At 36.2% G+C, this 27588-nt stretch overlaps 1 protein-coding gene across 4 annotated transcripts; it reads left to right on the forward strand.

Annotated features, from left to right (window-relative positions):
* On the forward strand, positions 1 to 27588 carry TXNL1 (thioredoxin like 1). Of its 4 annotated transcripts, none has more exons than XM_090285463.1 (9): positions 1 to 290; positions 8060 to 8156; positions 10007 to 10180; positions 14942 to 15064; positions 16672 to 16741; positions 18055 to 18227; positions 20071 to 20175; positions 24808 to 24850; positions 26264 to 27588. In XM_090285463.1, exons 1-8 carry the CDS (start codon positions 193 to 195, stop codon positions 24844 to 24846), a joined length of 879 nt encoding a protein of 292 aa, XP_090141589.1. In that variant the 5' UTR covers positions 1 to 192; the 3' UTR covers positions 24847 to 24850; positions 26264 to 27588. The 4 variants fall into 4 exon arrangements, with proteins under 4 accessions (XP_090141589.1, XP_090141591.1, XP_090141592.1 ...); XM_090285465.1 differs by lacking the exon at positions 24808 to 24850 and adding an exon at positions 21323 to 21389 and having other exon boundaries at positions 2 to 290; XM_090285466.1 differs by lacking the exons at positions 24808 to 24850; positions 26264 to 27588 and adding exons at positions 21323 to 21389; positions 23890 to 24295 and having other exon boundaries at positions 2 to 290.

Consider the following 27588-nt stretch of genomic DNA (forward strand, 5'->3'; position numbering starts at 1 on the left):
CCTTGTCCCGTCCCCCCTCCCGTCCCCGCCCCCTCGCCACTCCGCTCCTTGGCGTGACTCGGCACTGGGAGCCCAGGCAGAAGCTCTGCGGTCGCCACCTCTGCTGCCCAGGCCTCGGCCTTCCCGTCGCAGGTCATCTTCTTCAGTTTCGAAGCCAGTGGCGTGGAGGCCTCCCTTCCAGGCTTTCTGAGGATGGTGGGAGTGAAGCCGGTCGGGAGCGACCCGGATTTCCAGCCGGAGCTGAGCGGCGCGGGCTCCAGACTCGCCGTGGTCAAGTTCACCATGCGAGGGTGAGGCCGGGCCCGAGCCCTGCGGGCCCCCTCTGCCCGTCGGTGCTTTCCTTTCCCTCTTTCCCACTCCCGATGCCCCGCGGGCTCCTCCTGCTCGGGAATGACTGGCGCTGCCCGCAGCCCCAGGCCGCTGCCCAGTTAGGCCTCAGCTCTCGGGTCCGAGCCCCCATGTGTGCACGGCGGGAGCCTCTCGTGGGCACGGAGGCCGGGCTGGCCGCGTCCCTCAGCCCGGGAGATACCCGCCAGCCCGTTTTGAATCCTCCTACGAGCCCTGCTCTTGGGGGTGGCCCAGCTCTATTCTTTCCCGTCTGGGAGCGTCCTCCATCCGCCCCTGCGTGGTCTGTCCCTTTTTTTCCGGGGAACCAGCTGTCCCTTGCATCTTAGAAACCTTGAAATCGTAGTTTGCCGAACGCTCTGATGCTCTGCACCGCCCGCACGTTTGTAAAGCCTTCGCAAGCGTCAGATGGGGCTCCAGCTAATCCGTGTAGAACGTCGTCAAAAGGCTCCGCGAGTGCATTTTAAATTCACGTTGGGTCAGGGTGCTTTTTAACTTCTTTACGTTTTTGTTCCACGTTTGGTCAGTAGCTCTGTCACTTAGGTTTCCCTATGCGCGCGATCCCATGGGATCACCAAAAATTACAGTCGTTGTATGTATTACAGGTAGATAGGTGTCCCGATGTTTGCATTGGACCAGACAGACTCGGTTATTTTACCTGATGATTTAAAAGGACAGCGACCTTGGAAAGATGCTCACTGGCTTTGGGAAATCTTAACGTGGTTTATAGGTCGCAGAACAGGTGGATCTCCCGTGTCGCTCGGGTGTAGAGGGACAGGTTGGAACGGGGCATTCAGAAACAAAATTTGAGCGTGTGTATTTACCAGCCTTCCCTCGTGTCTGTCGGTGCCTTGTCAGAAGGCTTAGAGCTCTCCACTCGATTTACCTTGACCCCCGACGTTATTTGCAATTAAACTAACTTGGAGAAATCTATTAATTTTACTAAACACTACACAGATTGTTACTCTTCTGTTTAAGAATCTTCAGTGGCTCGGCAGCTGTTATTTTTTAATTTGTTTATAGGCAGTAAAATATATGTAACATAAAAATCACCACTTTAATCACTTTTTAAGTTTAGTGACATTAAGTACATTCACTTGTTTAAGCAGTTTTATTGACTCATTCAATGTTCAAAATAATGAAATTATCCCCGTTCTACGAATGTGGAAGTTGAGTCATGGAGAGGTTAAATAAATTCAGTCCCATTGCTGAATGCACTATCTGGAGTAAGTGCTGTCCTTGATCTTCCTGCCCTAAGCAGAAGGGACATGCAGGTTCATTTAGTGTACTGAAGAGCCTGGCATTTTTTAGTAAATGTCTGGAATGCTTTAGCTACAGCTCTGCCCGCATGACTAATCTTATGATGAAGGACAGCTTATTTCTGGCATTCTTTCCCCTACCTGTTCGTGGGAATAATAACATGTAACCTAACCATATTGTTTAGAGAATAAAATATATGTGAATTATATGCTATGGTAACCTCTTTTTATAACTGGTATCTCCAAATTGTCACTTTTAAAATGTACCTACATACATTTTGTTAGTTATTAGCTGTGCCATTTTTGTTATCATTGATGGTTAAGCTCCAATGTTAAAAGAATATACATTTCCTTCCCCATAAAACTCAGTATGAATGACTTTTTATCCTGAATTCATGAATGAATCACTTTTGTAATGTGTTTACTATGTATTCAATTTTCTTAAAGCAGGAGTTACTTTGTAGTTGATGAGGTGTTATTGTTACCATCCAAGAAGAATGTTAATTTGTATTAGGATATTGAATTATAACGGCTTTAGTAGCTTGTCCAAATAATACATTTTGTGTATATTGTATAATTATATGTAGCAAAATTGCTGTGGACTGAAGGTAGCTTATAGCACAGTTAGCAAGCTCAACAGTCCAAAGGAAGGAGACGGATAATATTAGGGAGTGAGGTAGGTAGTTTTAAGGTCACGAGGGGAATGATGAGTCTAAAGAACATGCAGAGAATTTTTTCAGCAAAACTTCTTAATTGAAGTATGGCATGCATACAGAAATGCACACAGATCATTTAAATGTATAGTTTGATAAATTTTCCAAGTGGTTACATGTAATCAACACCAGCACTCCAGAATCATCTCCTGACCCCGAACCTCTTGCAAGCTCCTCCTGCAAGTACAGATTGGTTTTATCTGGATTTGAACTTTATAAAAATAGTATCATACAGTATTTAATCTGTGGATTCCTTTCAGAAGCATATAAATAGTTTTCATCTTGGCATAGAAAGAAACAGCAAGCACTGGGTAGGCCACCGTTTTGGATTTTTGGAATAGCATTCAGGAGTTGGGTTTTGGCCTTGTCCCTGGCCAGGTGGATCGGATGGTTGGATCATCGTGCCATATGCTGAAAGTTTTCAATTCCTCATAAGGGCGCATTGTGGGTTAGATCCCCAGTTGGGGGAGTGTATAGGAGGCAACCAATTGATGTTTCTCTCCATCTCTCCCTCTCCTTACCTCTCCCCCCTCCCCCACACCTCTCTTTTCTATCTCCGGCCCCTCCCTCTTCTCCCTACCTTCCTTCCTCTCTCCGAAATCAAGAAGCACATCCTTGTGTGAGGATTAAGAAAAAAAATAAGAAGAATTGGATTTTGTGATCAAATTCCAGCACTGTACTCCAATTGTTCTTATCTTTAAAATGAGGAATTATAAAGCCTAAATGAATTTAAGGGTTTTGTTAAGTTGTATAACATATAAGTGCTCAATGAATGCTAGCTATTTTGTATTATTAATAGGACCAACTATGATTATGCCTGCCCATTAGTAAATATAATCTATCTAGAAATGATCTATTTTAATGTTATACCCTGCAGGAAAAAAAAAAAAAAACTTTTAAAATATGTCTTCACCTGGCTGCTGTGGCTCAGTGAATTGAGCATTGGCTTGCCAGACCAGTGTCTCTGGTTCGATTCCCAGTCAGGGCACATGACTAGGTTGCACGTCAGGTCCCCAGTTGGGGACGCAAGTGAGAGGCAACCACACAGTGATGTTTCTCTCCCTCTCTTTCTCCTTTCCCCTCTCTCTACAAATAAATAAACAAAACAACAAACAAAATGTGTCTTCAGAAAGCCCATACATTATCCTTACCTGTTTACTAGCTGATTGTGTTTATACATGTGACTGAGGTAGAGCACTGACTTCTTTAGCAAATAAGGAAGAACAGCAAGTTCCTGAAGTAGAATTCATATTATGACTGTAAACAAAAAACTTACATGTTTAGAAGAAACTAATGTGGTGCTTTCAGAGAAAGTGATTTTGTATTGAATTTAGGAGTTAACTGTTTTAGTTGTGGTCCTGCCATTAACTAGAGTGTCTGATCTTGGACATGTCCTTTAACTTTCTGGTCTTCCGTTCTCACTTAGGAAATAATTGTGCTGTGTTAGGTCAGTTTAAAAGTTTTAGTTTCGTGGGTTTGGTTCTATGTATTGCAGAAAGCTAGCAGGTTGCCCGCTGCGTTCTCTTTCCCTCAAAAAGCGTACCAAGGTCCTTCTTACATATGCATTTTGCATTTGGGCTTCACAGTTAAGCTTTCAGTCAAAAAGAGTTTCAGAGGTAGAAAAAGAGCTTTTTAAACCTCTGGACTAGATGTTCTGTGGTCTCTTATGACAAGTTCAAAGGTCCTATGATTGTGAACTAAGGACTGTAAATCAAGGTCTGCACAAGAGAAAAAAGTCGAGTCCTGAAATTCAGGCATACTCGGGGCATAATATTTTAGAGATGGGAGAATTCCTTGGAGAATCTTATCTTTTTTTCATTTTATACAGAGAAGTCAGGTAACATGTTTATGAGCTCAGCCAACAATGGAAATTTAAGTCACTTTTAAAAAAAATTAGTTTGTTTATTTTTAGAGAGGGGAAAGGAGAGAGGGAGAGAAACATCACTGTGTGGTTGCCTCTCACTCGTGCCCCCAACTGGGGACCTGACGTGCAACCTAGTCATGTGCCCTGACTGGGCATCGAACCAGTGACCCTTGGTTCTCAGGCTGATGCTCAATCCACTGAGCCACAGCAGCCAGGTCTGGAAATTTAAGTTACTCTTAAGTGCTAATGATAAACAAGGCAAACATCTTACTTAAAATACCCAATCAATTTACTTGAATTATTATAGTGTGAAAATACGCTGCCATATAGTGTTTGTGCTTCTGTGTTCTGTGACTTACTTTGACTTTCGACTAAAGTTCCAATCTCCGTTGACTGACTAAAATGAAACAAAAGATCTAGATAAGGTTAAATTTTTGGAAGGGAACAGTTATTTGGAAGGTAGACCTTATTTCATACAATCTGTTTAGCTACAAGAAGTGTTTCTTTAATACCAGTTAGTTCAAACGTGATTGGTGAATAGAGCAATGATGTCAGTTTCATGTGGAAGTTGTGTTAATTCATATTCTATTTTTCCCAGATAGTGAAGAGCAGAAATAGAAATAGAACCTTTAGGAGAAAGGAGAAAAGCAAGCCCTCAGCTGCACAGGCCAGCTCCCTTTCAGGTTCATTTTAAGAAAGTTCAAGTTAGTAAAATCAAACATGAGCACCCCATTCAGTTGCTCACAGGGGTTCATTCTCAGTGTTGCCTTAATGGCAGTCCCCCTGGCTCAGAGCTCCACTTCCCTCTGGATTTCATAGCACCTGTAAGGGGGCACTTCCACTTATTTGTTCTGTTTAGTTTAAATACCCTCTGAGGTAGCCTCTAGGTCTGAGCCACCTGCCTATCTGCCCGAGTATTTCCTGAGCACTAGTTTACTGTTTTTGTTAGGGATATTTTTACAAAACTGTGTAGGTTTAATTTGTTTGCTTTAACCTTGTTCCCCATAAGCACTCTATTTTGTGTGTATACTTTTACAGAAGGGAGATTAGTCAGGAATGAGTATATCCAGGATAGCCTGAAGACCTTGTACTTCATTTGTAACAACTTATTTAATATTTTAAAATAAAAATACTTGTTCATCATTTAAAAAGCAAAGGATGCAGAAGTATGGATAATTTTAAGTTTCACCTAAACTTGTGTTTGTAATATGGTCATAGAGAATATTTTATCATAAGACTTAATTTTCTTTACACAGTACAGGTTATTCTTATCCTTTAGCGTGAATGTGTCCTGCTTTTTAAACTTTCTCTCTTAATTGCCATTTAGATCGTTTCTTTTCTTTTCTTTTTTACAATCAACAACCATTGCATTGAAGTTCCTTATACATATTATTGTGTAATTGAGTAAGTGTTAAGGTAGGATTGAGTTTTTGAGGTAAGATTGTTGAATCTTGGGTTGTGCTCATTTAAAATTGATAAGTAATGACTAACTGGCCCTTCAAAAAGATCTACTGATTTGTACTCCCACCCATAATGTTTAAGAAATTAATAAAAGTAATTTGCTAAACAGCTCATAGGTTTAGTCAATGGTAAATGTTTGTTTCTTTATCATTTAGTCTCAGGGCCTCCTTGGGGATTGTTAGATCCAAAAATCTACTTTCAGAAGCATCACGTTTAATATTTAAGAACTTCATAGTTATTTTCTTAGCTTTTTGATGTGAGGCTTAAGTGTGGCACAGGATGAAAGTGCTGATTTGATTAAAATGTTAAGAATGGAGAGACAGTCACAGGTTGAGTTTTAACGTTTTGTGCCTTACAATTTGCCTTTCTTTTGTTTCTGTGTGCAAAAGTCATGATTTATTTCTCATTTTAAAAAACTTTTTATTGAGATATAATGTACATAGTGCAGCATTCCAAATGTATATAATTTAGTAAATTGTTACAAACTGAACACACCCACCCACGTAATCAGCTTCGGGACACAGGACGTTACTAGCCTCTTGAATTCTCTCACATGACCCCATTCTGTCACCATTGTACTGATTTATACCACCATTGATTCATTTTGCCTGTATTTGAACTGTATGCCCCTGGAGTCATACAGTGTATGTCTTTACTCTGTGTTATTTGTAAAGTTCACCTGTGTTTTTGCAAGAGATTTTATATCAGTCATTTTCACTGTATAGTATTCCACTACATGAATAACTCCAGTTAATTTACTCATTGTGTTGTTGATAGGAGATAAAGTTGTCCCCAGATTGGGGGCTGTAAGAAGTGCTGCTACTGTTTCTACTATCTTTTTAAAAAATTTTTTTGAATGCTATAAGGCAAGTATATGTAGACATTTCTTTTGTTTATGTGTACCCCAGAAATGATCATAGGTAGGCACTGATCTTGCTTTAGCAGAAACTGCCAGTTTCTCTTTTTTCCAGCTGAGTTATACCAGCCGTCACTGACAGTTGCTGCACATTCTTGACTGTATTTCATGCTTTTTTGTTTTAGCTATTTTGGTGGGTTTAGTTTTTATTTGCATTCCTTGGTTTCCCTAGTGACTGGTGACATAGGACATCTTGTCATGCTTATTAACTGTTTTGATAACCTCATTTGTCAGGTACCTATTCAGAAATTTATCTATTTTTCTTTTGGGTGCCATTCTTGTTTTATTGATTTGTGGGAGGGTTTTTACATATTAGAGGTATTAAGTTCTTTGTTTATGCTTGATGTATTTTTTTATCAGTGTGGGGGTTGTCTTTTTACCCTCTAAGTAATATTGTGATGAACAAGTCTTAATATTTCCAGTTTATCAAGTATGTTCCAATATATCATTATATGATTTATTTTTTTTCTTTAGTGGTTTTTGTGTTTTCAGACATCTTTGCTTGCTTCAAAGTTTTGAAAGTGGTCTCAGTATCTTTTCCTAACACCCTTAATATTTTAACTTTCACATTTAGATCTGTAATCCATCTGGAACAGGTGCTTGTGTATGGTGTGAGGTAGGGGTCAAAGTTCATTTTTTTTCCCGTGTGGATGTCTGGGGGACTAAGCACTGTTATCCCTTCCCCATTGCACTTTGGTGTCACCTTTTCATGAATCAGGTTAGTGTGTATGGGGTGGGCCTGTTTCTGTTTTTATTTTTTACATCGGTCAGTTTATCCTTGTACTAATGTTGTATATTCTTAATTTATAAAGCTTTATGATAGTTCTTAATATCTGGTAATGTAATTTCTTCAGCTTTGAACCTTAAAATAGCTCGGGCTATCCTCGGTATTTACCTGTAAGTTTCAGAATATAAATTTGTAAATTTTTCCAAGAAAACCTGGGATTTTATGTGGACTGTAAAGACCAAATTGAGAATTGACATCTGGAAAGTGCTAAATTTTTCAATTCATAAGCGTAATATATTCTTTTATTTATTTAGATCTTTAAGTTGTCTCAGTGAACAACACTGGAAGACTTAACACTATTGACTTCTAGAATTATAATACCAACCTGTAGTCATTAAGACAATTTTTGTATTAGCCCTGGACGGTTAGCTCGGTTGGTTAGGGTGTCATCCCAGTACACCAAGGTTGTGTGTTTGATCCCTGGTCAGGGCACATACAAAAGTCAGCCAATGAATACATATATAAGTAGACAACAATCAGTGTCTCTTTTTCTCTCCCTGTCCCTTTCCCTCTCTTAAAAAAGAAAAAAAGACAATGTGGTATTGATGCATGTGTATCTAAATAGTTCAGTGGTGAGGACTAGAAAGTCTAAAGCCATCATAATCAGAATTTGTTTCATTTTGTTTTATGTTTTAATTGACAAGTTCTTTAGAGTATAAATTAGTTTAATCTTTGGTATTATTTTACCAAGCATCTCTTTTACCTTTCTCACAGGTGTGGACCATGTTTAAGGATTGCTCCAGCATTCAGCAGTATGAGTAATAAGTATCCGCAGGCAGTTTTCTTGGAAGTAGATGTACACCAGTGTCAGGTAAGGGAAAGGAGTCCTTTTTAAAAAATATGATTTACAAGTTGATTTGAGTTTCAACATTAATATCATCCTTTTTTTATGTATCTCTGTGCATATAGTATTTATTAATTAGAAAATAAGAATGTTATATTGATATGATTATAAATGCCATCATGGTTGCATTAGTTAAGAAGGATAATTCACTTATTAATTGCTTTTTAGTTTGATTCTATTAATAACTTTCTGATATAAAACTAATGTTATGTTATTAAACTAATAGGTCATCTGGCAGTTCTGTGTTTTTTTACATTTCTTTATTTTTTGAAAATTTAGAACTGTGTCTTCTAACTACAGAGGCATTGGCTGATTAGAAAGCTATAGCAGAAAATTCTTGGTTATACAGGGAAGGGCAAAAGTAGGTGTACAGTTGTGAGTATATGAAACAGTTTATTATATCATTATTTATTAATTATTGTATTGTGCATACAGACAACTGTACACCTACTTTTGCCCCACACTGTAGTTTTATTTGTACTGATCAATTTTTAATCTTGTCTACAAAGCTGCAGATTCATCAGGGACTTTAAACTGTTGGCTACTTTTGTTGAGCCGCAGAGTTGTAGGTGGTATCCTAGTTATGTAGCTGGAATGGCTGTGCGATGGGTCTGCATCTTCCTCTGTAGAAGTCCGGGGGCACCTCTCCTTCCAGTACTGCAAATACGATCTTCAGCTCTGACTAAGGGGCAGCACTGTAGCTACTCCGTGTGTGTGTGTGTGTGTGTGTGTGTGTGTGTGTGTGTGTGTGAACTGTATCTTTGTTGTATTTCCAAGTGAAAAAGAAAAAGATTTGGAATGTTACGTAGTTTGCAGTTAGTCGGCTGGGGAGTGGGTTAGTGTAACCCCACACTAGCGTTCAATGTGCAGTGCTGGTGTGCGCACCACCGGCCCGCGGCGCTGGCTCTCACCTGCAGTGCCCACTTCTCCGCATCGGCAAGTGCGGTCTTCCTGTGCCGTCCTCCTGCTCCATGTGTTTCCTGTTTCTCTCTTTTTTTATCACGGGAACTAGAAAGTTTTAAGTTCCATTCCTGGGGAGCTCACATTATGTTTCCTTTGGACAGCACTGCTGAGGTCCGTCTTTTTTGAACGAGGCTCAGAGAAGACGTTTTCTGTAGACTGTGCTTTTTCTCTTTCAACGATACAGTGATTGCCTGTCAATAGTATTTGAATACATAAGGTGACACATTAACTTTACTGTTCCCCTTGTAAATTCTCATGAATCAGTGAGTGTTAGCTAATTTCCACTTACTGCTTAGTCTTAATAATTGTGGAGTTGCAGCAGACTTTAAAAAGATAGCTGTTGTAGTGTGTTTGATGCGAGATCATTATAAGAGACTGGGTGAGGATTGCAATGCAAATTGCGTTACCTTATTTTCATGGTCACATGGGCCTCTATATTTCATGTGTGTATTTTTCCTAGCCCCAGTGATTTGTGTTGACATATACCAGTACTCATTTGGGAAACAGTACGTACTTCTGAGAGAGCTATAGAGTATTACAAAGCAGTTTCGGTATGAGAAGCTAATTGTCCTACTGGATGAAGTATTTATCAGTAAAACTGACAAAAATATCTGTACAGGGCTGTTCTTCATTGTGGATGTAAAGCTAATAGCATAATGTAGTTGGGTCTCAGCAGGTAATGTAGTTTAAAGAACAGGCCTGCCTTTCCTTAAGTAGCAACTAGGAATAACTTATTTTACATGTCTTTCATCCATGCTTGTGATAACTTAACTTCCTTACAGATAGAGGTGGAATATTCACTGTGGTTTAAAATTAGTTCTAATTCATAATACTATCTAATTGGTCAATTCTAGGGAACAGCTGCCACCAACAATATATCAGCAACACCTACGTTTTTGTTTTTTCGAAACAAAGTAAGAATTGATCAATATCAAGGAGCAGATGCTGTGGGATTAGAAGAAAAGATCAAGCAGCACTTAGAAAATGACCCTGGAAGCAATGAAGACACAGATATCCCGAAAGGCTATGTACGTAGACTTGAAAGTGAAATCATGGTATCTCTTCCGTTTGCCATTATTTGGTTAAAGTGAAATTGACTGTTTTCATGTTTTATCTTTTACTAATTTGGAATACTTTCAAATAAGTGTAAAAGTGAATTCACTGGCTGACTATTGGAATTTGTGCATGTGTGTATTATAACCGTAGCCCCGTCATAAACTATTTTCCTGAATTTCTCCTGCAAATTTTCTTTATCACGTTTTTTAAAAATCTGCTTTCTGAACTATTTTAATAGCCATTTTAAGACTTCTAAAAATACCTTTTGCCCCCCAAAAGTAATATGCTAGTTATTGATTTAGTTTTAGAACCAATTATGACCAGTATTGGATGCTTTTTTCTAGTTTTAAAAATAAGTTATTGTTCTAAATAATAACTTAAAATTGAAAACTAATACAAATAGTTACAATGTACTATCTTTATATTTAAGAGTTATTCAGGAAGTTAGTAAAATTTAGAAGTAGCATTTTATGATAGTTGATTTGTTTATGCAAACTGGTAAATGAAGTTATTGTATTGGCAGATCAAAAAAACGATTAAAAAAAGTGTTAACTCAAAGCTAATTTATGAAAGTATGTATATCAAGTATATTAAAGCAAATCTGTGTCATGGGCTACAAGTCCTTTAATTCATGTTGAATAAGGAGAACCTATAGTCAGGGAAATGCGAGTTTCTTTGTGTGCGTTTGTAGGTGTGGTGGGTTTGTGTCTTCAGAAAGTGACTTGCATGTGGTATTGACAGTTATTTTTAGTTAGGGAAGCACAATTAATATTTATGTAGAGTAGAACTGTTGTATATTGAATAATAACTTGAAATTTGTAATACCTAGTTAAAAAATTTAAACATGTTGTGTAAGTCAGAGTTGTGACACCTTTTGGAAGATTTTGGAAATAATTTTACTTGTAAACTGTGTGTTTACATCTCTGTATTTCCCCCCCTTTATTACTAAGGGTGTTTGCATGATATCAGTGTTTTGACCTCAGGTAGGAAAATAAGCAGGAAAAAAATAAAGGTCTAAGAAATAAAAATCTTTGTTTTCATGCAGATGTTATGAATACAATGTGAAAAGCTATTAAAACATTTTTGTTTTTTCCCATCTGGTGTCAATCAAGACATTATAAAAGGTTTGAACTATTTACATCTTAACAGGGTTATTAAGTTTTTAATACTAGTAATGTATTTCCAAAAAGCATTGCTCCCACAGCACAAATAGAAACTTAATGGGAGTAAGAGACACTGCATGAAAACTTGTGTCATAAGAAGATTTAAATATGAGCATTAGAAAAATGAACTGACAGTTTTTAAATAAAATTTTTGATGACTTGGAATAAAAACTGTGTTTTAAGGCTAAGAGGCTGTATCGTTATTTTATACATGCTGTCGTTTTGAAACATTAATTTAACTGGAGCCGGAGTAAGATAAATACATACATGTATCTCTTTTAGGGAGGTTTGAGATATTGCAAAAGATACCCAAAGGTTAAGAATCATAATAGATTCTTATTCAGAAGAGAGTGTTTTTGTGAGCATAATGACTTAGTTTTTAAAAATGTTTATTAAAGTTAGGAAAATTTAAAACATTGTACCTTTTCTCTCCCATAATTTGCTAAGTGTACTTAGTATAGGTTCAAGTAGCTCCCCTCATGCCCTCTGGATCAAGTCTTCTCCCGAAGTTTGAATGTGAGGCAGTCTGGAATTGAACTCGCATTTGCATGTGTTCTGAATCTTGAGGCTTGTTAGTATATTGTTTTAACCTCAGAACTATAAGTTTTGGTCTACTAATACGTCATTTATCAAAATCAAATCAGTCATTGAATGACCCTAATTTGTGTAGTAAGTAGGTCTTTCTTTAACCAAAATCTTGAAGAGTGGAAAGGTTTTTATGCATCTCGTGCTGGATTTTCCCCCTCTCTACAAAAACAAAACAAAAAACACAACCAGTTGTAAGAGTAGTACTGCAAACACGCATACACCCTCACCTGTGTGCTAAATATTTTGCTCCATCTTGATATCATCTACTTTTAACTTTTGCAGAAGCATTTAAAAGTGAGTTACAGATATCATGATGGTTCATCTCTCAGTATTTCAACATGTAGCTTCTAAGAACAGGAACGTTCTTCTACATCACCATGATCCCATTATCACTGCTGAGAAATTTGACATGGCTACAGTATCTCTAGTGTACAGCCTATATGCAAATTTCCTCAGTTATCATCAGAACATGCTTTATAGCCGTTTTCCTCCATGTAGGGTCAAATCAAGGACCATGCACTGCATTTAAGTTGTTCTCTCTAGTGTTCCTTAGTCTAGAAACTTCTCTGTGCATTTTTTTGGAAGTTTAAACCAGCACCAGTCTAATATTGTAGCCATTAGGCACACTGAGTGTTGAGCACTTGTTATGTGACTAGTGCAACTGAGGAACTGGATTTTTAATTTTATCTACTTTTAATTAATTTAAATTGCCACATGTGGCTAATGGCCATCTTACTGTTCAGTGTCAGGTCTATAAGACCATGTGTCTTATAGACTGTCCCTCAATCTGGATTCATTTGATTGTTTTCTCATAACTCTTCCCTCATTATTGGCAGGTTGTTACACAGAGAAGTGATATTTATTTCTCACCTCATATTGTTAGAATATGTCAGTTGAAAGTTTATACAATATAATGCCAATTTGTTCCAGAGAGACAAAGCACTTTAGTGCAACTATTTGAATGTAATACATGTTTCATGTGCCCATGATAAATCAATCTAAAATTGATTTAAAATAATTCATCTATTTAGTTTATTGCTATCATTAAGGTTTTGGAAGGATGACTGCAATGGTGCCTTCATCCTTGGGTTCTCAATCCAAGAGATAGTATTGAAGCTGCACATTGGTAAGGTGGGAAATATAAGCATCTAAAAGATTTTGTTAAAAGTTCCCCTTTCATGGCAGATATTCATGAAGTTCAGCATAATTCACCAACAGTAAACTTTGTACTCCAGTGTTCCCCCACCCCTCCTTTTTGGAGTTATCTACAAAATGTTCTGCTGAATAATATATTTAATATTTCACGTAATGTAACATTTAATGTAATACAAAATAATATTTGGCTTTGAAAACATTTAGGCTACTATATGAATAATTGTGTCTGTTCTAATGCATTATTACCATATTGATAAATATTTGACATGTTAAAACATTTCCTTTAGTCTTTCAGAACTATTTATACATGCATTAGTATCTTTGGATGAAAAAAATATAATAAAGATTGATAGACAATCAGCAATACTTGGTTAGCTTTAACAGTTGCCCTTGTTCAGTAGATGAAATTGATATTTTTTAGGAAAATAAAGTTTATCAAAATTAACTACTAGAATAAAAAGTAAAAGAGCTCTTCCATAAAGGCCAAGATGGCTTCATAGGGGAATTCTATCAACTCTTAAGACCATATAGAAAGAGAGAAAACTTCCAGATTTCTTTTTGAAATATGTATAATGTTGATCCTTGAATCTGACAGAGTTTGCACCAAAATATAAAGTTACCAACCAGTTCCAGTTAGAAATATTGTTGTAAAAAATATCATAGATAAAATATTAATACCCGAAATTCAGCAATCCAAAGGAGAAAAATCGTGATCTCACAATATGCAGAAAAAGTATTTGACAAAATTGATTACCCATTTTTTATAAAGTATTCAATCAAACTTTAATGAGTAAGCACTAAAGGCATTCCCACCGAAGTCAGAAACAAGACAAGGATGACCACTGTTACACAACCCTTGGCAGGTTGTGCTGGCAGTGTAGAAAAATTAGCTAACACACACAGGAATATGTTAAATGATACTGCCACAGGGAAGCAATTGGCAAAATTCAGAATATTAGAAATCTGTAGGCTGAATGACTAGAATAAGAGATTTAAGAGACATGTTAACCAAACACAGTCTTTGTATATTTTTGGATCCTTATTCTGTGTCTAACAATTCAACTATAAAACATTTGAGAGGCAACAGAGCAAATTTAAACACTGATATTTGATGGTACTTTTTTTTTGACATTGTTGATTATTTTAGTTGTGATAATGATAGTGAAGATTTTTTTAACGCGTTATCGCTTAGAAATATTATATACACTGAAATGTTGATGAATGAAATGAAAAAAGTAAGATTTACTTGAAAATAACTGGGAATAGTTGGGGACTGATTGCAGGGTAAAGATGAGGTAAGCATCGACGTGAATTAATATTTATTGTAGCTGGGAGGGGGGTGCATGTAGTGCGCTGTATTAATTCTATTTATGTGTGTTGGAAATTTTCATAGTAAAACAATTCTAAATCCTTATTTGCTAGTCATTTTTAATCTAAATTCTTCATAGATATGAGTTTAAAGAATCTGTGGCCACTAGAAGAGGGAGCTAAGCTCTCTTTGGATCTTACAGATATTTTAATTTGCATATTTTCCACTGTGAAAGACTGATACTAAAAAAAAGTATCTGTCAATATTTTATAATCTTAGTGTTAAAGACTTGGTTTCTGATACCTTATCAAGTGGGCTAAGCCTAGATTTGGCTTTAATAATTAGTGGTAGATCTCGGTCAGAAATTCACATGAAAAGATTATTATTGAAGCTTTAATAACTTTTAAAAGAGACATTTACTCTAAAATTGCCTTATCTAGAGCAAATCACATTTTTTTACTAAGATTTTTATACGAAATCAGAATGCTTTGCTTAAAGTCTTAATTTAATTTTTTCAGATGGACTTAATGCCTTTTATTAACAAGGCCGGCTGTGAGTGTCTTAATGAAAGTGACGAGCATGGGTTTGACAACTGTTTACGAAAAGACACGACCTTCCTGGAATCCGATTGTGATGAACAGGTAATCGAATGTCTAGGGGGAGGCTTACAGGGATGATACGTATTTATGCCTGCTCTTGGGTCTCTATCATGTTTCCACCTCATGGCTTTATGTCTCTTTTCTAGATGACCCTTGTTCGTGTCCTTTTTAAAATGTTGATTTTATTAGACCCCTGCCCTGTGACTGTGCGTACCCACCACCTCCTTTTCTCTGTGCCACACGAGCTGCCAGGCGCTCTGGGGACAAGCGCGGAGCCTGTGGGGCGGCCCCACTGCTGAGCTGAGCCTTCACCTTCTGTTCGTTCTTGACCTCTGCGCGTACATTTTACTCCCCCAGAGCGAGCAGCCCCTGTATGTCTAGTCCTCACTCCGGGGGCACACCGCTGCTGCGCTTCCCTGCCTTGTCGTCATGGGGGAAGTGGCGTAGTTCTGCTCCACGAAGCCATGTTTCAGCCCTTCATTGGCTTTCTGTTGCACTGACTCGTGCCCATTCCAGTTCATCTTCTACATGTTTGCAGAAGCTGTATTTTTTCTAAATATAAATTTGATCGTGCTTTTTTCTTAAGAGTTAAAGGATTCTTTACTGGCCTTAGGAAGATGGTGTCAGATTCTTGCTCACTTGATCTGTTTCTGGCTTTCACCCCCATCTCCCTTTCACCTGTGGTTTGGATTCCTAAACATGTCATGCTGTGTCTTTGACACACTATTAAAGGTTAAATATAAAAAGTACTCATATAACCAAAGCATACAGTCCACAGTTTTTCTTAGGCAGACATACCACAATGATTCTAAAACCGTAAGTCTAAACCCCATTATTTTTGCTCCAGCCAGAGCTGCCTTACTGTATAGCTTTGAGAATATTTTCACACTGTGTTCCTACTAAATGGTGCTTTGATTATGATTTGGTGATGCATGTCAGCAGGACTGGCTACAGCTTTCCTGAAACTTTGCTGCTGGGGAAATCTTCCTCCCAGGGTAGAAGCATAGGTGCCTACATCAGACACAGTATTGGCTGGGAAGAAGAGTAAGCGAATGAATCAGAGTTCCCGAGAGACAGGCGTTAAAATACTGTTCTGTGTTTGTTTCCTTGTGTGGCCTTCAGATTCAGTTAGTCAGATAAGTTAAGGATGGGGGCTTGGAGGTGATTATAGAGCTTTAAGAATCCTCTTCTCTTGAGTTTTGGGTCATAGAGAGTCCATGTGAGGGCTAGTCTCTCCTCATGATCTGTGCATTGTCTGCAAATTGTCACGTGACATGGGTACATGCTCGACAAACCGTCCTGGAATATGTTAAGGTTACATAGTTTAAATTTTATTTTAATTTGGGAATTTTGCTTGAGTTTTTAGAGAGCAAATTGCTAGCCAATTTATAAGACCTTAGGTTCTTATGCATAATAATAATAACTAATTAGTCCATTACATTTTTGGTTGTCATTCCCTTATATAAATAATATGTAATTGTATTTTTCAAATGTCAGTCTAATCAAGTTACTTTCAACCTACTGACTTTACATATTTCACTGAAATGAATTAAAATGCTTTTCCTTTGAATTAATTCTACTTAGTTGCTATGTGTATATTCAAGGTGTTCAAGAGCCCTTTTAAAATTAAACTATTATTTTCTTCATAGCTGCTCATTACTGTGGCATTCAATCAACCTGTTAAGCTTTATTCAATGAAATTTCAAGGGCCAGATAATGGTAAGTAATGGGCAGTTTTTCTCTAAACTAACTTTCTGCTCTGTAGACTTGTTAGCAGGTCTACCTCTCTTTATTAAGTAGATGCAAATATTCCTTATTTTGAGAGTGAAATTGTTTTTGGAACAAAGCAAGGATATAAATGAATGGGGAAATAATGTGAGATTTGTTTCTAAAATTTTTAATTATAGAATTTTAAGTTTCCTCTTAACCTGAAAGCAGGTGAATCCTTTCTTTCAATTATTACTCTAAAACTCTAGGTTTGAAACAGCCATTTTATAGGATCTGAACTGGGAGATATTTACTTCAACCTCCTGTTACAGATGATAAAGCTAAGGCTCATGCCCTATTAATAGATTCATATTCTTTATACATATGATGCCATAAACATGATTGTACAGGCTTGGCATTTCTCTTTTTATTATATAAAGAATTTTCCTCACCTCCTCCCTTTTTTTCTGTTTCAGTTGAGGTTTTTTGGGGCAGGGAGGTGGACTGGAATGGGAGGAGTGTGGAGGGAGTAAGGACTACATGTTTTTTTGGTTTTGCTTTTTAATTGATGGGAAGAAACTGCTAACACCTTATTGATCAGATAGCATTTCCTTCTTATATTCTAAATTTTTATGTATTAATGAATTGTCATTAATGAAACTTTATTTTGAAAATACAAAGTATTTGTAAAAACAAATGCTGTAGAAATGCACATTTAAGCAATGTGAATATTTTAGGATTCTTTCATCAGCCAGAAAATATGGGTCTTAGATTGTACCCTGAAGTTAAAGGGATTAAGATGCTCTATAAATGTGATTTTTACCACTGAGCACATTTTAATTCCTAAGATGAAATTTGGCATTTTGTGTAATCTCCCTTTGGCTAACGGTGTCACTGATAATGTGTTCCTCCTAAGTAACAAAATGTACCAGTCGTTGGTGGTTGTAAGACCCAGCTCAAATGTTATTTCTTTTCGGAAACTTACTAACTTGTATACACTGTCAGACTCCCTTGCTGCTTTCCTGTACCTCCTTACTAGTAGCAGTACATTTACGTAGTACATCTTTTGTAATGGAGGGCGAGAACTTTGAGTATGTATTTGTGTGTGCATATTGTATGTACGTGTTTTAATCTAAAATCCAGAGCATAGTGCTAGCAGGCCAAGAAATGGCCATGAAAATACTTAGACTTTCTTAGAATTCCTAAAGACATATGTAGATATGTGCATATATGAGTCTGTTTGTATAGTGTGAATGTAATTATAAAAGGAAGAAAATATTATGTACTTGGTTTTTAGCATTTTATTTTATTCTACCATTTTACAGGTCAGGGTCCTAAATACGTCAAAATTTTTATCAATCTACCCCGATCTATGGATTTTGAAGAAGCCGAAAGAAGTGAACCAACTCAAGCTCTGGAACTAACAGAGGATGATATTAAAGAAGATAGCATTATTCCACTTCGTTATGTTAAGTTTCAGAATGTTAACAGTGTAACTGTAAGTAGTATTTCATTAAGATGTATTTAATGGGTTTGTGGTTGACAATTTACACTATATTTAATGATGCTAAATGATCCTTTAAAGTAGTTAGTTACTTGTCCACTTGGTTTGAAATGAGTAAAAATGTATAATGGGCTAATTAAATTTTCTCCTTCTTAATTTATCTGTGGGCCCTAAGGAGAAGGACAAGTTGATTTTTTTTTAAATCTGTGGATTTGTCATTTTCCTTATTTGATATATATTCGGCAATTGTTGTTAAAGTTTTAGAACATTTATATTTAAACTGCTTTATTATTCATACCTGGTAATGAGTGATAGCATTTGTAAAATTCAACGTACTTTTCTAGAATACTGAGTTTTTAGTAACGTAATGATTATCACCTCAGTAAGAATGACTTTAAAAAGATAAGTTTGTGTTAATTTGCACTCAGAAGTTTGCTGCTGCTTAGCAGTTATTAATTGCTTTTATGAAGTTTGGTGTTGAAACCCAGCACCTGCTCTCTACCCCCAGCCCTGTCCTTCAGAGGAGGGGCCAGGAGGCTTAAACAGAACAGTAGACCACCTTGAGAAAGAAGTGGGAATTGGCATAGTCACTGAGAACAAGTCATGCCAAACTAATGTGATTTCTGTGTTTTAATGGGATGGTTCTGGTTTCTCTAAATTAGAAGAATGCTATATCATGTGTTCAGAATAATACCTTTTGCTTTATTTAGTGATGGGAGGAAGGTGATTGTTTATTGGGAAAGCTCTCCCAGTCTAGAGACCCTGGTGTAATCTCTGTCATTAGAATCATAAACCATAGTTACCTTGTGGTCGGCTCCAATCTTTATGTACTGTGTCCTCTCTCAATAAAAATTTCATTTGAGATGCAGAAAGCATGTCTGTCATTTCTTGCTGATAAAATTGAAATTGAAATGACAGTTTTGATCAGAAAGTCTAATTAAAGTAAGTGGATGAATTTTAAAAGCAGCAAATATAAAAACTGTTGTGCTTAGATTCAGAGAGCATTACAAATAAAGAAACGGAGAGCTGGTTTATAATTATTAGACTTAATAATTATAGGCTTGGAGTCTAATTGATCAGTTCAGTTTGAGGTGAATCTGTGGTTGCCTGTACACACCACAAAATCTGACTGAGTGTGCCACCTGAGGAAGAAAGAAGTTTGTTGTCCAAATCAAGGGAGAGGCCATGCTATTCAGTAGATAGCATCTAGAGTATTGTGTTCTAAAATATGGCACGGATTAAAAAATAAATCCAATGTACTGTAAAAGGACCTGTGAAGAAAGCTTCCATCTCTTAAAATGCGGAGGAGGGGGGTTTAAATAGGAAGTATAAAAAGTCAAGTTTCAAACAATGTGGTGGGCTTAGTGTAGTTTTACGTGCTGGTTTCTGATACTAGTTTTTCTTCTAGTATGCTAGGAAGTTGAATGAATGAGTCTCAGAAAGAATATACCTGCAGAAATATTCCTCAGTGGAAAACTATAATTTTCATAAAATTTCAGCAGTACCCTGTTGATTATAATTGCGATATTCATAATCTTTCAACATTTCGCTTGAAGGAATTTAATTATGACTACCCTGCACACCATGGCACTAAATTATCAAGAACTCTTGTATAGGGGTGTTTGGCCATGACCTCCCTGGACTAGATGAGAATAGCAGGGCAAACCGTAGGATTAATAGTCTTGTTACTAGTCTGAATGGAATTTGGGTTCATTCTTATAAATTGTGGAAGGCTCAGTATGTTTATTAGTCATCTAAGGAAATTGATAAAACTGAAAGCATTTGTATGAAAGAAAGGATTGTAATCATTACTGTAAAAATTATTATTTTTTGGTAGATATTTGTTCAGTCCAATCAAGGTGAAGAAGAAACCACAAGAATTTCATATTTTACTTTCATTGGTACTCCAGTCCAGGCAACAAATATGAATGACTTCAAACGAGTAAGTTTGTTGAAATTTTAGGGGAAATATAAATATAATTTAAAGGAAATTATTTTATAAATATTAGAATCATATCTTAAGGTTAAACTACAATAGTAAGTTCTCCTAATCACATGTTTAGATATCCAACTAAAAGAAATCTCTAATAAAAATTAAAAGTCCTACTGATTCAGTGTGTTAATGAATGACATTCAATTAAAAGGGTAAAAATAATTGTTTGGTTATAGAAAGTGGTTAGGAATAATGGAAAACTAGTAAATGAAGTCATTATTATTAGTGAGCTTTTAAGAGCTATTGATATTAAGATTTGGATTATCATTATTTCTGATGAAAACACTTAAAATGACTTGTATAATTTTAATAAAAAACAATGGACTCAATTTTACTACACTGAGATGCAAACTTTCAAACCATGTTTGTGCTGAAAGAACAGATATCAGCAAATAAATTTTTAGTGAACAGATATTTATATACACATATATATGAGTGTGTGTGTGTATATATGTAAATAAATATTCTGAGATTTGTAAAGAATTTATAAGGTACATGGGACCATTAGGAATGAGAACATTTGTATATTCATGGAATTATTTCTAATTGGTAACAGTACCTTAGGGTGACTTGTAAAATATACAACCATAGGTCATAAAATTACCTCCCAGAGCTTCATCAGTGCAGAGCCCAGGTGCTGTACACAGATTAAATGTACCGCAGCATAGGAGATGGAGTTATCACCACGTCCCTGGTGGCTGCCTCTGGCAGGCAGTCTAGAACTTGAGAAGATTATAAAAGAGGAAGTTTCCCTAGAGCTGCCAGTGCTTAGCGGAAGAGACGCCCAGCTTAACAGTTCGACCTCTGTTTGGGAAATTGGAGCCATAGAACATGCCGAAAACTGTTGTTCTTTTTGATGGTGTCCAAAAATCTAGTTTTAATTCAGTTACAGAAAAATTCATAAAATTGCATAACATTAGATGACCTTATAAAATTGCATTGTATTTACAAAATTGATAACCTTGATTAGAGATATTTTAACCAGTCATTTAAAAGTATCGTCTTCCTGTCTCATAGTATAAATAAGTTTTGGGAGCTGTAGGAACAATCATGTATTGAGATCTGTCATGTTAAATGTTTGATATATGTATGACAGGTCAGGAGAAGCAGAGATTAAACATCTACATTTTTATGATATGAAATACGCTATACTGGGAAAATGTGTGAGCAACCAAGACGTTTTTGCTGCCTGCTTTGTTATTTTGCCTGCTTGAATTAAATACCATTGGATTTAGCCTGAACTGTGCCTTGTATAGTTTGATTTTCCCTAATACTTTCATAAGATCTATTACTCTAAATCCTATTGTTTTCTCATACCATTAATTCAGCTCTAGGTTCCTGCTTCTTACCTTAGCTTATGGTATTGGATTCCCATTTTTTTCTCTTAAGTAACCACTAGTTTATCTTGTCCATCTTCTTACCAGCCTGCCATTCGTTAGTTTTTCTAATGTGCATTAACGGTTGTCCACCCAAGAATCTATCTCTTCCTCTTTGTTTTAAACATTCTCCATCCACCTCTTCTAGACTCGTTTTTCTCTTTTTTGACTACCTACCTTTTTTTGGACTGTCTTTAGGATAGCAAACGTGTTAGACCATTCTTGCTTGAAAGTATTTGTGCTTGTTTAATAATTTGGCTCTGTGTTCATTTAAATACTTTTTAACCTTATTTAAAATTACTGTCGAGCAGTAGTTGTCAAACTTTTTGGACTCAGGACCGTTTTATACGATTAAATGTTCTTGAAGACCAATGGGAGCTTCTGTTTCTGTGGCTCTACTTATCTAACACTTACCATTTGAGAAATTAAAACTGAGAAATTAAAAAAAATTTACTTATAAGTAATAAACTTATTTTATGTTAACACAAATAATATTTTTAATTGAAGTATGTATTTTCCAAAACAAAAACCAGTTCAATGAGAGGAAGGGCATTGTTTTATACTTTCTCAGATTTCTCCCCCGTCTGGCTTCACTGAATTCTCTCACTCTCACACCTTTCTGCGTTCCGTCAGGTTTGCTGCCCCAGGCTCTGCGGCCTCTTGAAAGCTCCAGTGTGCGCTTGGGAGACAGAGTTACAAAGGCAAATAACGACTTAGCGTTATTATGAAAATCGTTTTTAGCTTGAAGACTTCTGAAGGGGTTTCAGGGACCCCTTCCTTGAGCCTGGAGCACACTGAGAACTGCTGTGAGAATCATTTAATACTGGAATGAACGTGGGCTCCCTTCTTGGTGTCCTGGATGCCTTCGTCCCTTGCTGTAGTGTTTGATACATTTTAGTTGGTTGAGTGATTTTCTGACATAATATTAATATTCTATTACATTTCCTTTTAATAATTTCTGAGTGAGATTTCTTCTGCTTCTGTAATTCAGTGTCCTATTATATATAGGGTTATTTCTCAAAAGTAAGGTAATTTCATTTTTTTAATGTATATTGTGCTAAGCCAGCAACTTGAGTGTAGGAAACCTGCAGTAAGATCAGTGTATTTTTAACTGAAGCTGGCCAGTTTGGTCCTTGTATAGAGTTGCCTATTAAACATTGAGTTTGGTTTCTAGTGAAAGAAATAATAGATATGTGGTACGGTCTTTGTTGCCTTTGTATTAGTCTGTGCTAGGTGCAGTCATGATCCCTGTTTACAGCGAGTTAACATTCTTAAAGAATAATACATAAACATCTGGAAAGTTAGGTAAGTGACTCAAAGCTCAGTTCAAGCGTCTCTTCCTCCACAAGTATTCTCCTACTTCCCAGCCTCATGGTACTTCCTATTTCACAACGATGCTGGGAAAGTATGAGAATATTTTGTGAAGGAAGGGTGTCTTGAATTCAACTTGAGGAGTAGAAAAGGATGGAGGAGAAAAGATAGCAGTGGGTGCTCTAGGCAGAATGGAGAGTAAGAACCTCCCAGGACAAGTCAGCTGTGCCCCTTTTTTCCCTTATTTAGTTGGCCTGAATTTTAAAGGGATTACACACAATAATTAGAATTTAAAATTTCAGAATAGATTTGGTACATATTTTATCAGCACAGAGAAGGAAATTTTGATACCTCCCTGTAGTAAAGTTATGTGAAATGGTTTAATGAATAAAATAGAATTATTCGGCATTTCCCGTTTACATTTTTACATTGTGTGAGTTGTTCCTAGATAATTTTAGTTTTCAGGATGTCATTGACCTTCCCCTTATGTCACTAAGATGACAGACGCTAAGGAAACACCAATGAATCTTGGATGTGGGTAGAAATCTTAGGCCACCTTGCATGCTGTTACAACTTTATATGGTTAACTTTTAAGATTTGGTGGACTAAAACACACCTTCCATTTGTCTGTTTTGGCGTTTACAGGCATGGCGCGCAGATTATAATATACACTTAAGCTGTTTGCTATTGTAAATGGATTCTGTGTTGCGTGAAAAGCTTGCCATCTTAATTGGAAGTAGATGTTTTCTTTGCTAAAATATGCTCTGTACATGGATTGCTTTATTTTAATTACAAAAGTAATAAAAGATCAGTACAAAAAGTGAGCCAAATTGAAGGGGCTTCCGCTTCTTAGGGAATGAGGTGCATGTGAAAAGCAGAGCAGATTTTCTGTCACGGTAATAAAAGTAGACTTTTCTAAACTGGCCATTCACCGTATCAGCTATTTTTGTAATATTTCTGTCTGTTTATTTTTCAGCTTTTTTAATCCAACTCAAATGAACTAAAACCAGAAGATTTTAAAAAATGAAGCAATAGAAAGATTGACCTTACCCCGCTCCACTCCCCTCCTTGCTTCTCTGCTCACCTTGCACCCGTCCGCTCTCACCCTTCCCATGTCCTCATCGCTGCTGGTGCGGGACCTCTCCAGCCTCTGTCGTCTGGACCGGCCGCACCGTGGCCTGGGTTTCCTCAGCCACCTCCTCCATCAGATCTCACCCAGTCGTGCTTCTCCACTGGCTCTTTTCTTTGTTTTCAGTTTTGTTTTGGGCTTGCAACTAGACGCTTTAATTTCATCTCCATACTGTGTTGCTCCCCTGACATTTATCTTCTTAAGAACTTTCTCCTGTCTCATATTTAATTTTGTACTGCCTTTTGAGAAATAATACTGCAATAAATTTGACATTGTTGTAAATGGTTTCAGATTTAGTTAGTTGTTGGATAATGTCTTAATCCAATCTGAAGTTTAAATTTTACTTTTTAGGTACTATAGAATCATTTTGGAAACCAAATATAAACAATTTCCTCAAGCTCTTTTATAGTAGTAGTAGTTTGGTGTATTTACTGGGCCGTAGTTGAGAGATGTGGATTTTTTTTTCTCATTGAAACTGTCGCCAGGAGTCGTTTGCTTACTAACTGTGGGTGTGCCCTATACTCTCCCCACCCCAGCGAGCCCAAGGCCAGTTGAAAGACTTGTGGACTGGATGTTAGGCTGGTTTAAAGTACTGATAGAGAGGAAACATGGACTCTTTACTGAAGAAATATTTTAGACACCTAATTCTGATGTACCTAGACTTTTATTTGTCTGAGGTGTTAATATAAAACACTTGAATAAAAGAGCTTTATCTTTGGGGTGAGAAAATCCATATTGGAATGTTAAATTTCTTCTTTTTTACAGAGAATACACATTGGCAAGTTGAGAGCTATCAACCTGTAAAACAGTATGCAGATCTGTGTCTTCGCGTGCATCACATCTGCTAAAATTTTAATTTTTAATATTAGTTCTTTTCGTTTTCTTTTGCTTAATCTAATAGCTCTGTGTTTTGTGTGTTCCCCAGTGATACTATGATCAATAATGCTTTCAGTGTTTACCTGCTGGAATTCATTTGTGATACAAATGGTCCCATCTCCCTTTCTTTTCTTAAGAAGGCTTCTTGTGGCTATTAAAACCTGCATTTCTTATTCTTATCCACATAATCCTCTCCTGAGAGATCTCCTTAGCATTTTTCTGGCTTTTTGGACTTTGTAACACATGGCTTACTTGGATTAGTAAGGAGTTCTTTTAAAGTAATAAAAGTTATTTTGCTTGAGGTGGGGAAAGCAAGTCTAGCATTATGTAACGGGACATTCAGCGGAAGGGGTTTTATCATCTTCTCTCATGAAAGACGTTGACCCAGCCGTGTTTTATTTTAGGCCAGATGTGTACTGAAGACCTTTTTGAGTTTTGCTTGATTCAGAGACTGTCATATGGAACAGAACCAATTTAAAATATGAAATTTACATTTACATATGTATATAGACATTTTTCTGTACAAATACATATATCTTCAATAGCGTGCAAGTAGGTGTCTTTAGAGGAATTTCTGCTCTGAGAATACATTATTTAATAATAAACTTTAGTTTTGAACTCAGTTATTCAGAACATAGTTTTTGAACCTTCCAGCAGAAAATTTGTTTTCTAGAACTGTTGGTAGAAACCAATTTTATTCTTTAGATTTTTATGCTGCCACATTAATAGCACCTAGTGCATTTAAAAAACCTTCTATCAACAATTTTTCTAAAAATTTACAAGATTTATTTTTAACATTTTTTAATAGTACATTTATAGAAACCAGGGTTTCTTAAAAATAAAAAGTAGGCATAATTAGTCATTTTTTAATATTTCTATTACATGTCTACATATTGAGAAACATCTAGAAACCTGTCATCTTGAACATGAAGGCATAAGTTTAACATACTCTTAATTCTAGATTGTGTTTGACATTTGAGTTCTAATTTTCTAAAAATAGTATGCCAAATGTTTCACTCATACAGCGTCGTCTTTTTATTAACTTCTCTAAACTGTCAACCTTGTTTTGAAAAATTGCATTACTTTTTCTTAAAACAGTGTGGGAAATCAAAAATAGCTTGCATGTGGTGTATTTTTAATTCTTTGAGGCTGGAAGGGGAGGGAGGGCCACAGTGTGTTTCAACAATGAAAATATACTGCATGCCAAAAAAATGCAGGGATAAAAGTTAATTCCAGGTTTTAAAGATGATTACCAATTAATATTGTTTTTTAATAATTATTTTAAAAATAACCCATATTTCTGAATCAATAAGATGTACATATAAAGTTATTTTTATTTTCCTAGGTGGTTGGCAAAAAAGGAGAAAGTCACTAAGGTACGAAGGACACTGGAAGGCCACGTTGCAATCAGATCTACAGCTCCTGGAGAACTGCTTGATTCTCGCCAGAGACTCAAAATTCCATTCATTGCCATTACCAATAAATCATTGCTTTTGTTCAGAAGATAGCCCTAGTTTCTATTGTAATCTTGTTACATGCAATTGTAAATAAAAGTCACTACTTTTGCCAAGCTTAATTTTTTTCATTCTAAATAAGTATTTTCTTTTTCCATGTATTTGAAAATTGGCCAACTTTTGATTTTAGAAGAAACGGATGTGTCAGGTAACATATTAAGCTAAAGCCAGCGTCTCTTTTTTAGAGGAGCAAAACTGATTAAGGGAATTAAGGAGTACGTGTGCCCTTGTTTGTAGACATACAGAGCTAGTGATTTTGATCAATGAATTGCAACACCTAACCATGTTCAAATGGGTAAAAACTCATGTTTGTTAAACAGCATTTGGGTACCTGGGCTATAAAAATTACTCAAATTGTAAACTACCAGAAATAAAACAAGTTTAGTAATATTTAACTGTTCTCACCTCAAATGTGTAGTTAATGAAATCACAGATTTTAATTCCTTCTGGGTAAATTTTAAAAATTGGAGTCGGTCATTTTCTTACTTGAGAGGTATGTTGAATTTCGACAGTAGAGAAAATACAGAACTTAGAATTCATGAAGCAACATGAATTAATAACTTCTAACCAAGTATTCTTTTAACTACCAAAAGATGCAGTGTAAATACTCAGAGAAGTTGACTTAAGGTTGAAAATAAATTGGCCAAATGTATATGTTTAAAAGGTCTTTCATAAAAGGCTGGCAAAACAAAACATGTGTTCCTTATTACTTTGTTTGAATCTTAAAACTATGAAATATTGGTAAATCTAATGTTTTAATTTCTTTATTTTTAAAGTTAAAATGTAATATTTTAATTAAGTGTTTTAAAAATTCAGTGTTCGAAAAGAGTACCTAAGACTTAATAGTTTTAATTCAGTTAATTAAATTGTACATTTGAGGGTATTTCTGTTTAGGAATATGGTAGAGATACCATTTTGCCTTTGGGAGACCAATGTATTTAGACATGTTTATGAAAACAATTACACATCAGTTTTTGTGTTAAAATAGTCACTTTCTGAAACCCCAATGTCATTAGATAATGTTTAGTTCCTTTGTATGTAAGCACATTAACTGGCCTGTGGTGATTTCTGTGTATCTTATGTATTTCATTTTTATGTTGCCTTGGGTCAAGTGAAGGCAGAAGGGCAAGAAATAAAAGTTTATAACACTCCTTAA

The sequence above is a fragment of the Furipterus horrens genome, unplaced genomic scaffold (genome assembly GCF_987537825.1).
Source record: "Furipterus horrens unplaced genomic scaffold, mFurHor1.1.pri manual_scaffold_8, whole genome shotgun sequence".
NCBI lineage: Eukaryota > Metazoa > Chordata > Mammalia > Chiroptera > Furipteridae > Furipterus > Furipterus horrens.

Excerpts from the sequence above, each read along its gene's own strand:
- TXNL1 (XM_090285463.1), top strand. The coding sequence starts at position 193 with ATGGTGGGAGTGAAGCCGGTCGGGAGCGACCCGGATTTCCAGCCGGAG. Across the intron at positions 15,065-16,671 it reads AATCCGATTGTGATGAACAG|CTGCTCATTACTGTGGCATT; the intron begins GTAATCGAATGT and ends TTTTCTTCATAG. Across the intron at positions 16,742-18,054 it reads ATTTCAAGGGCCAGATAATG|GTCAGGGTCCTAAATACGTC; the intron begins GTAAGTAATGGG and ends ACCATTTTACAG.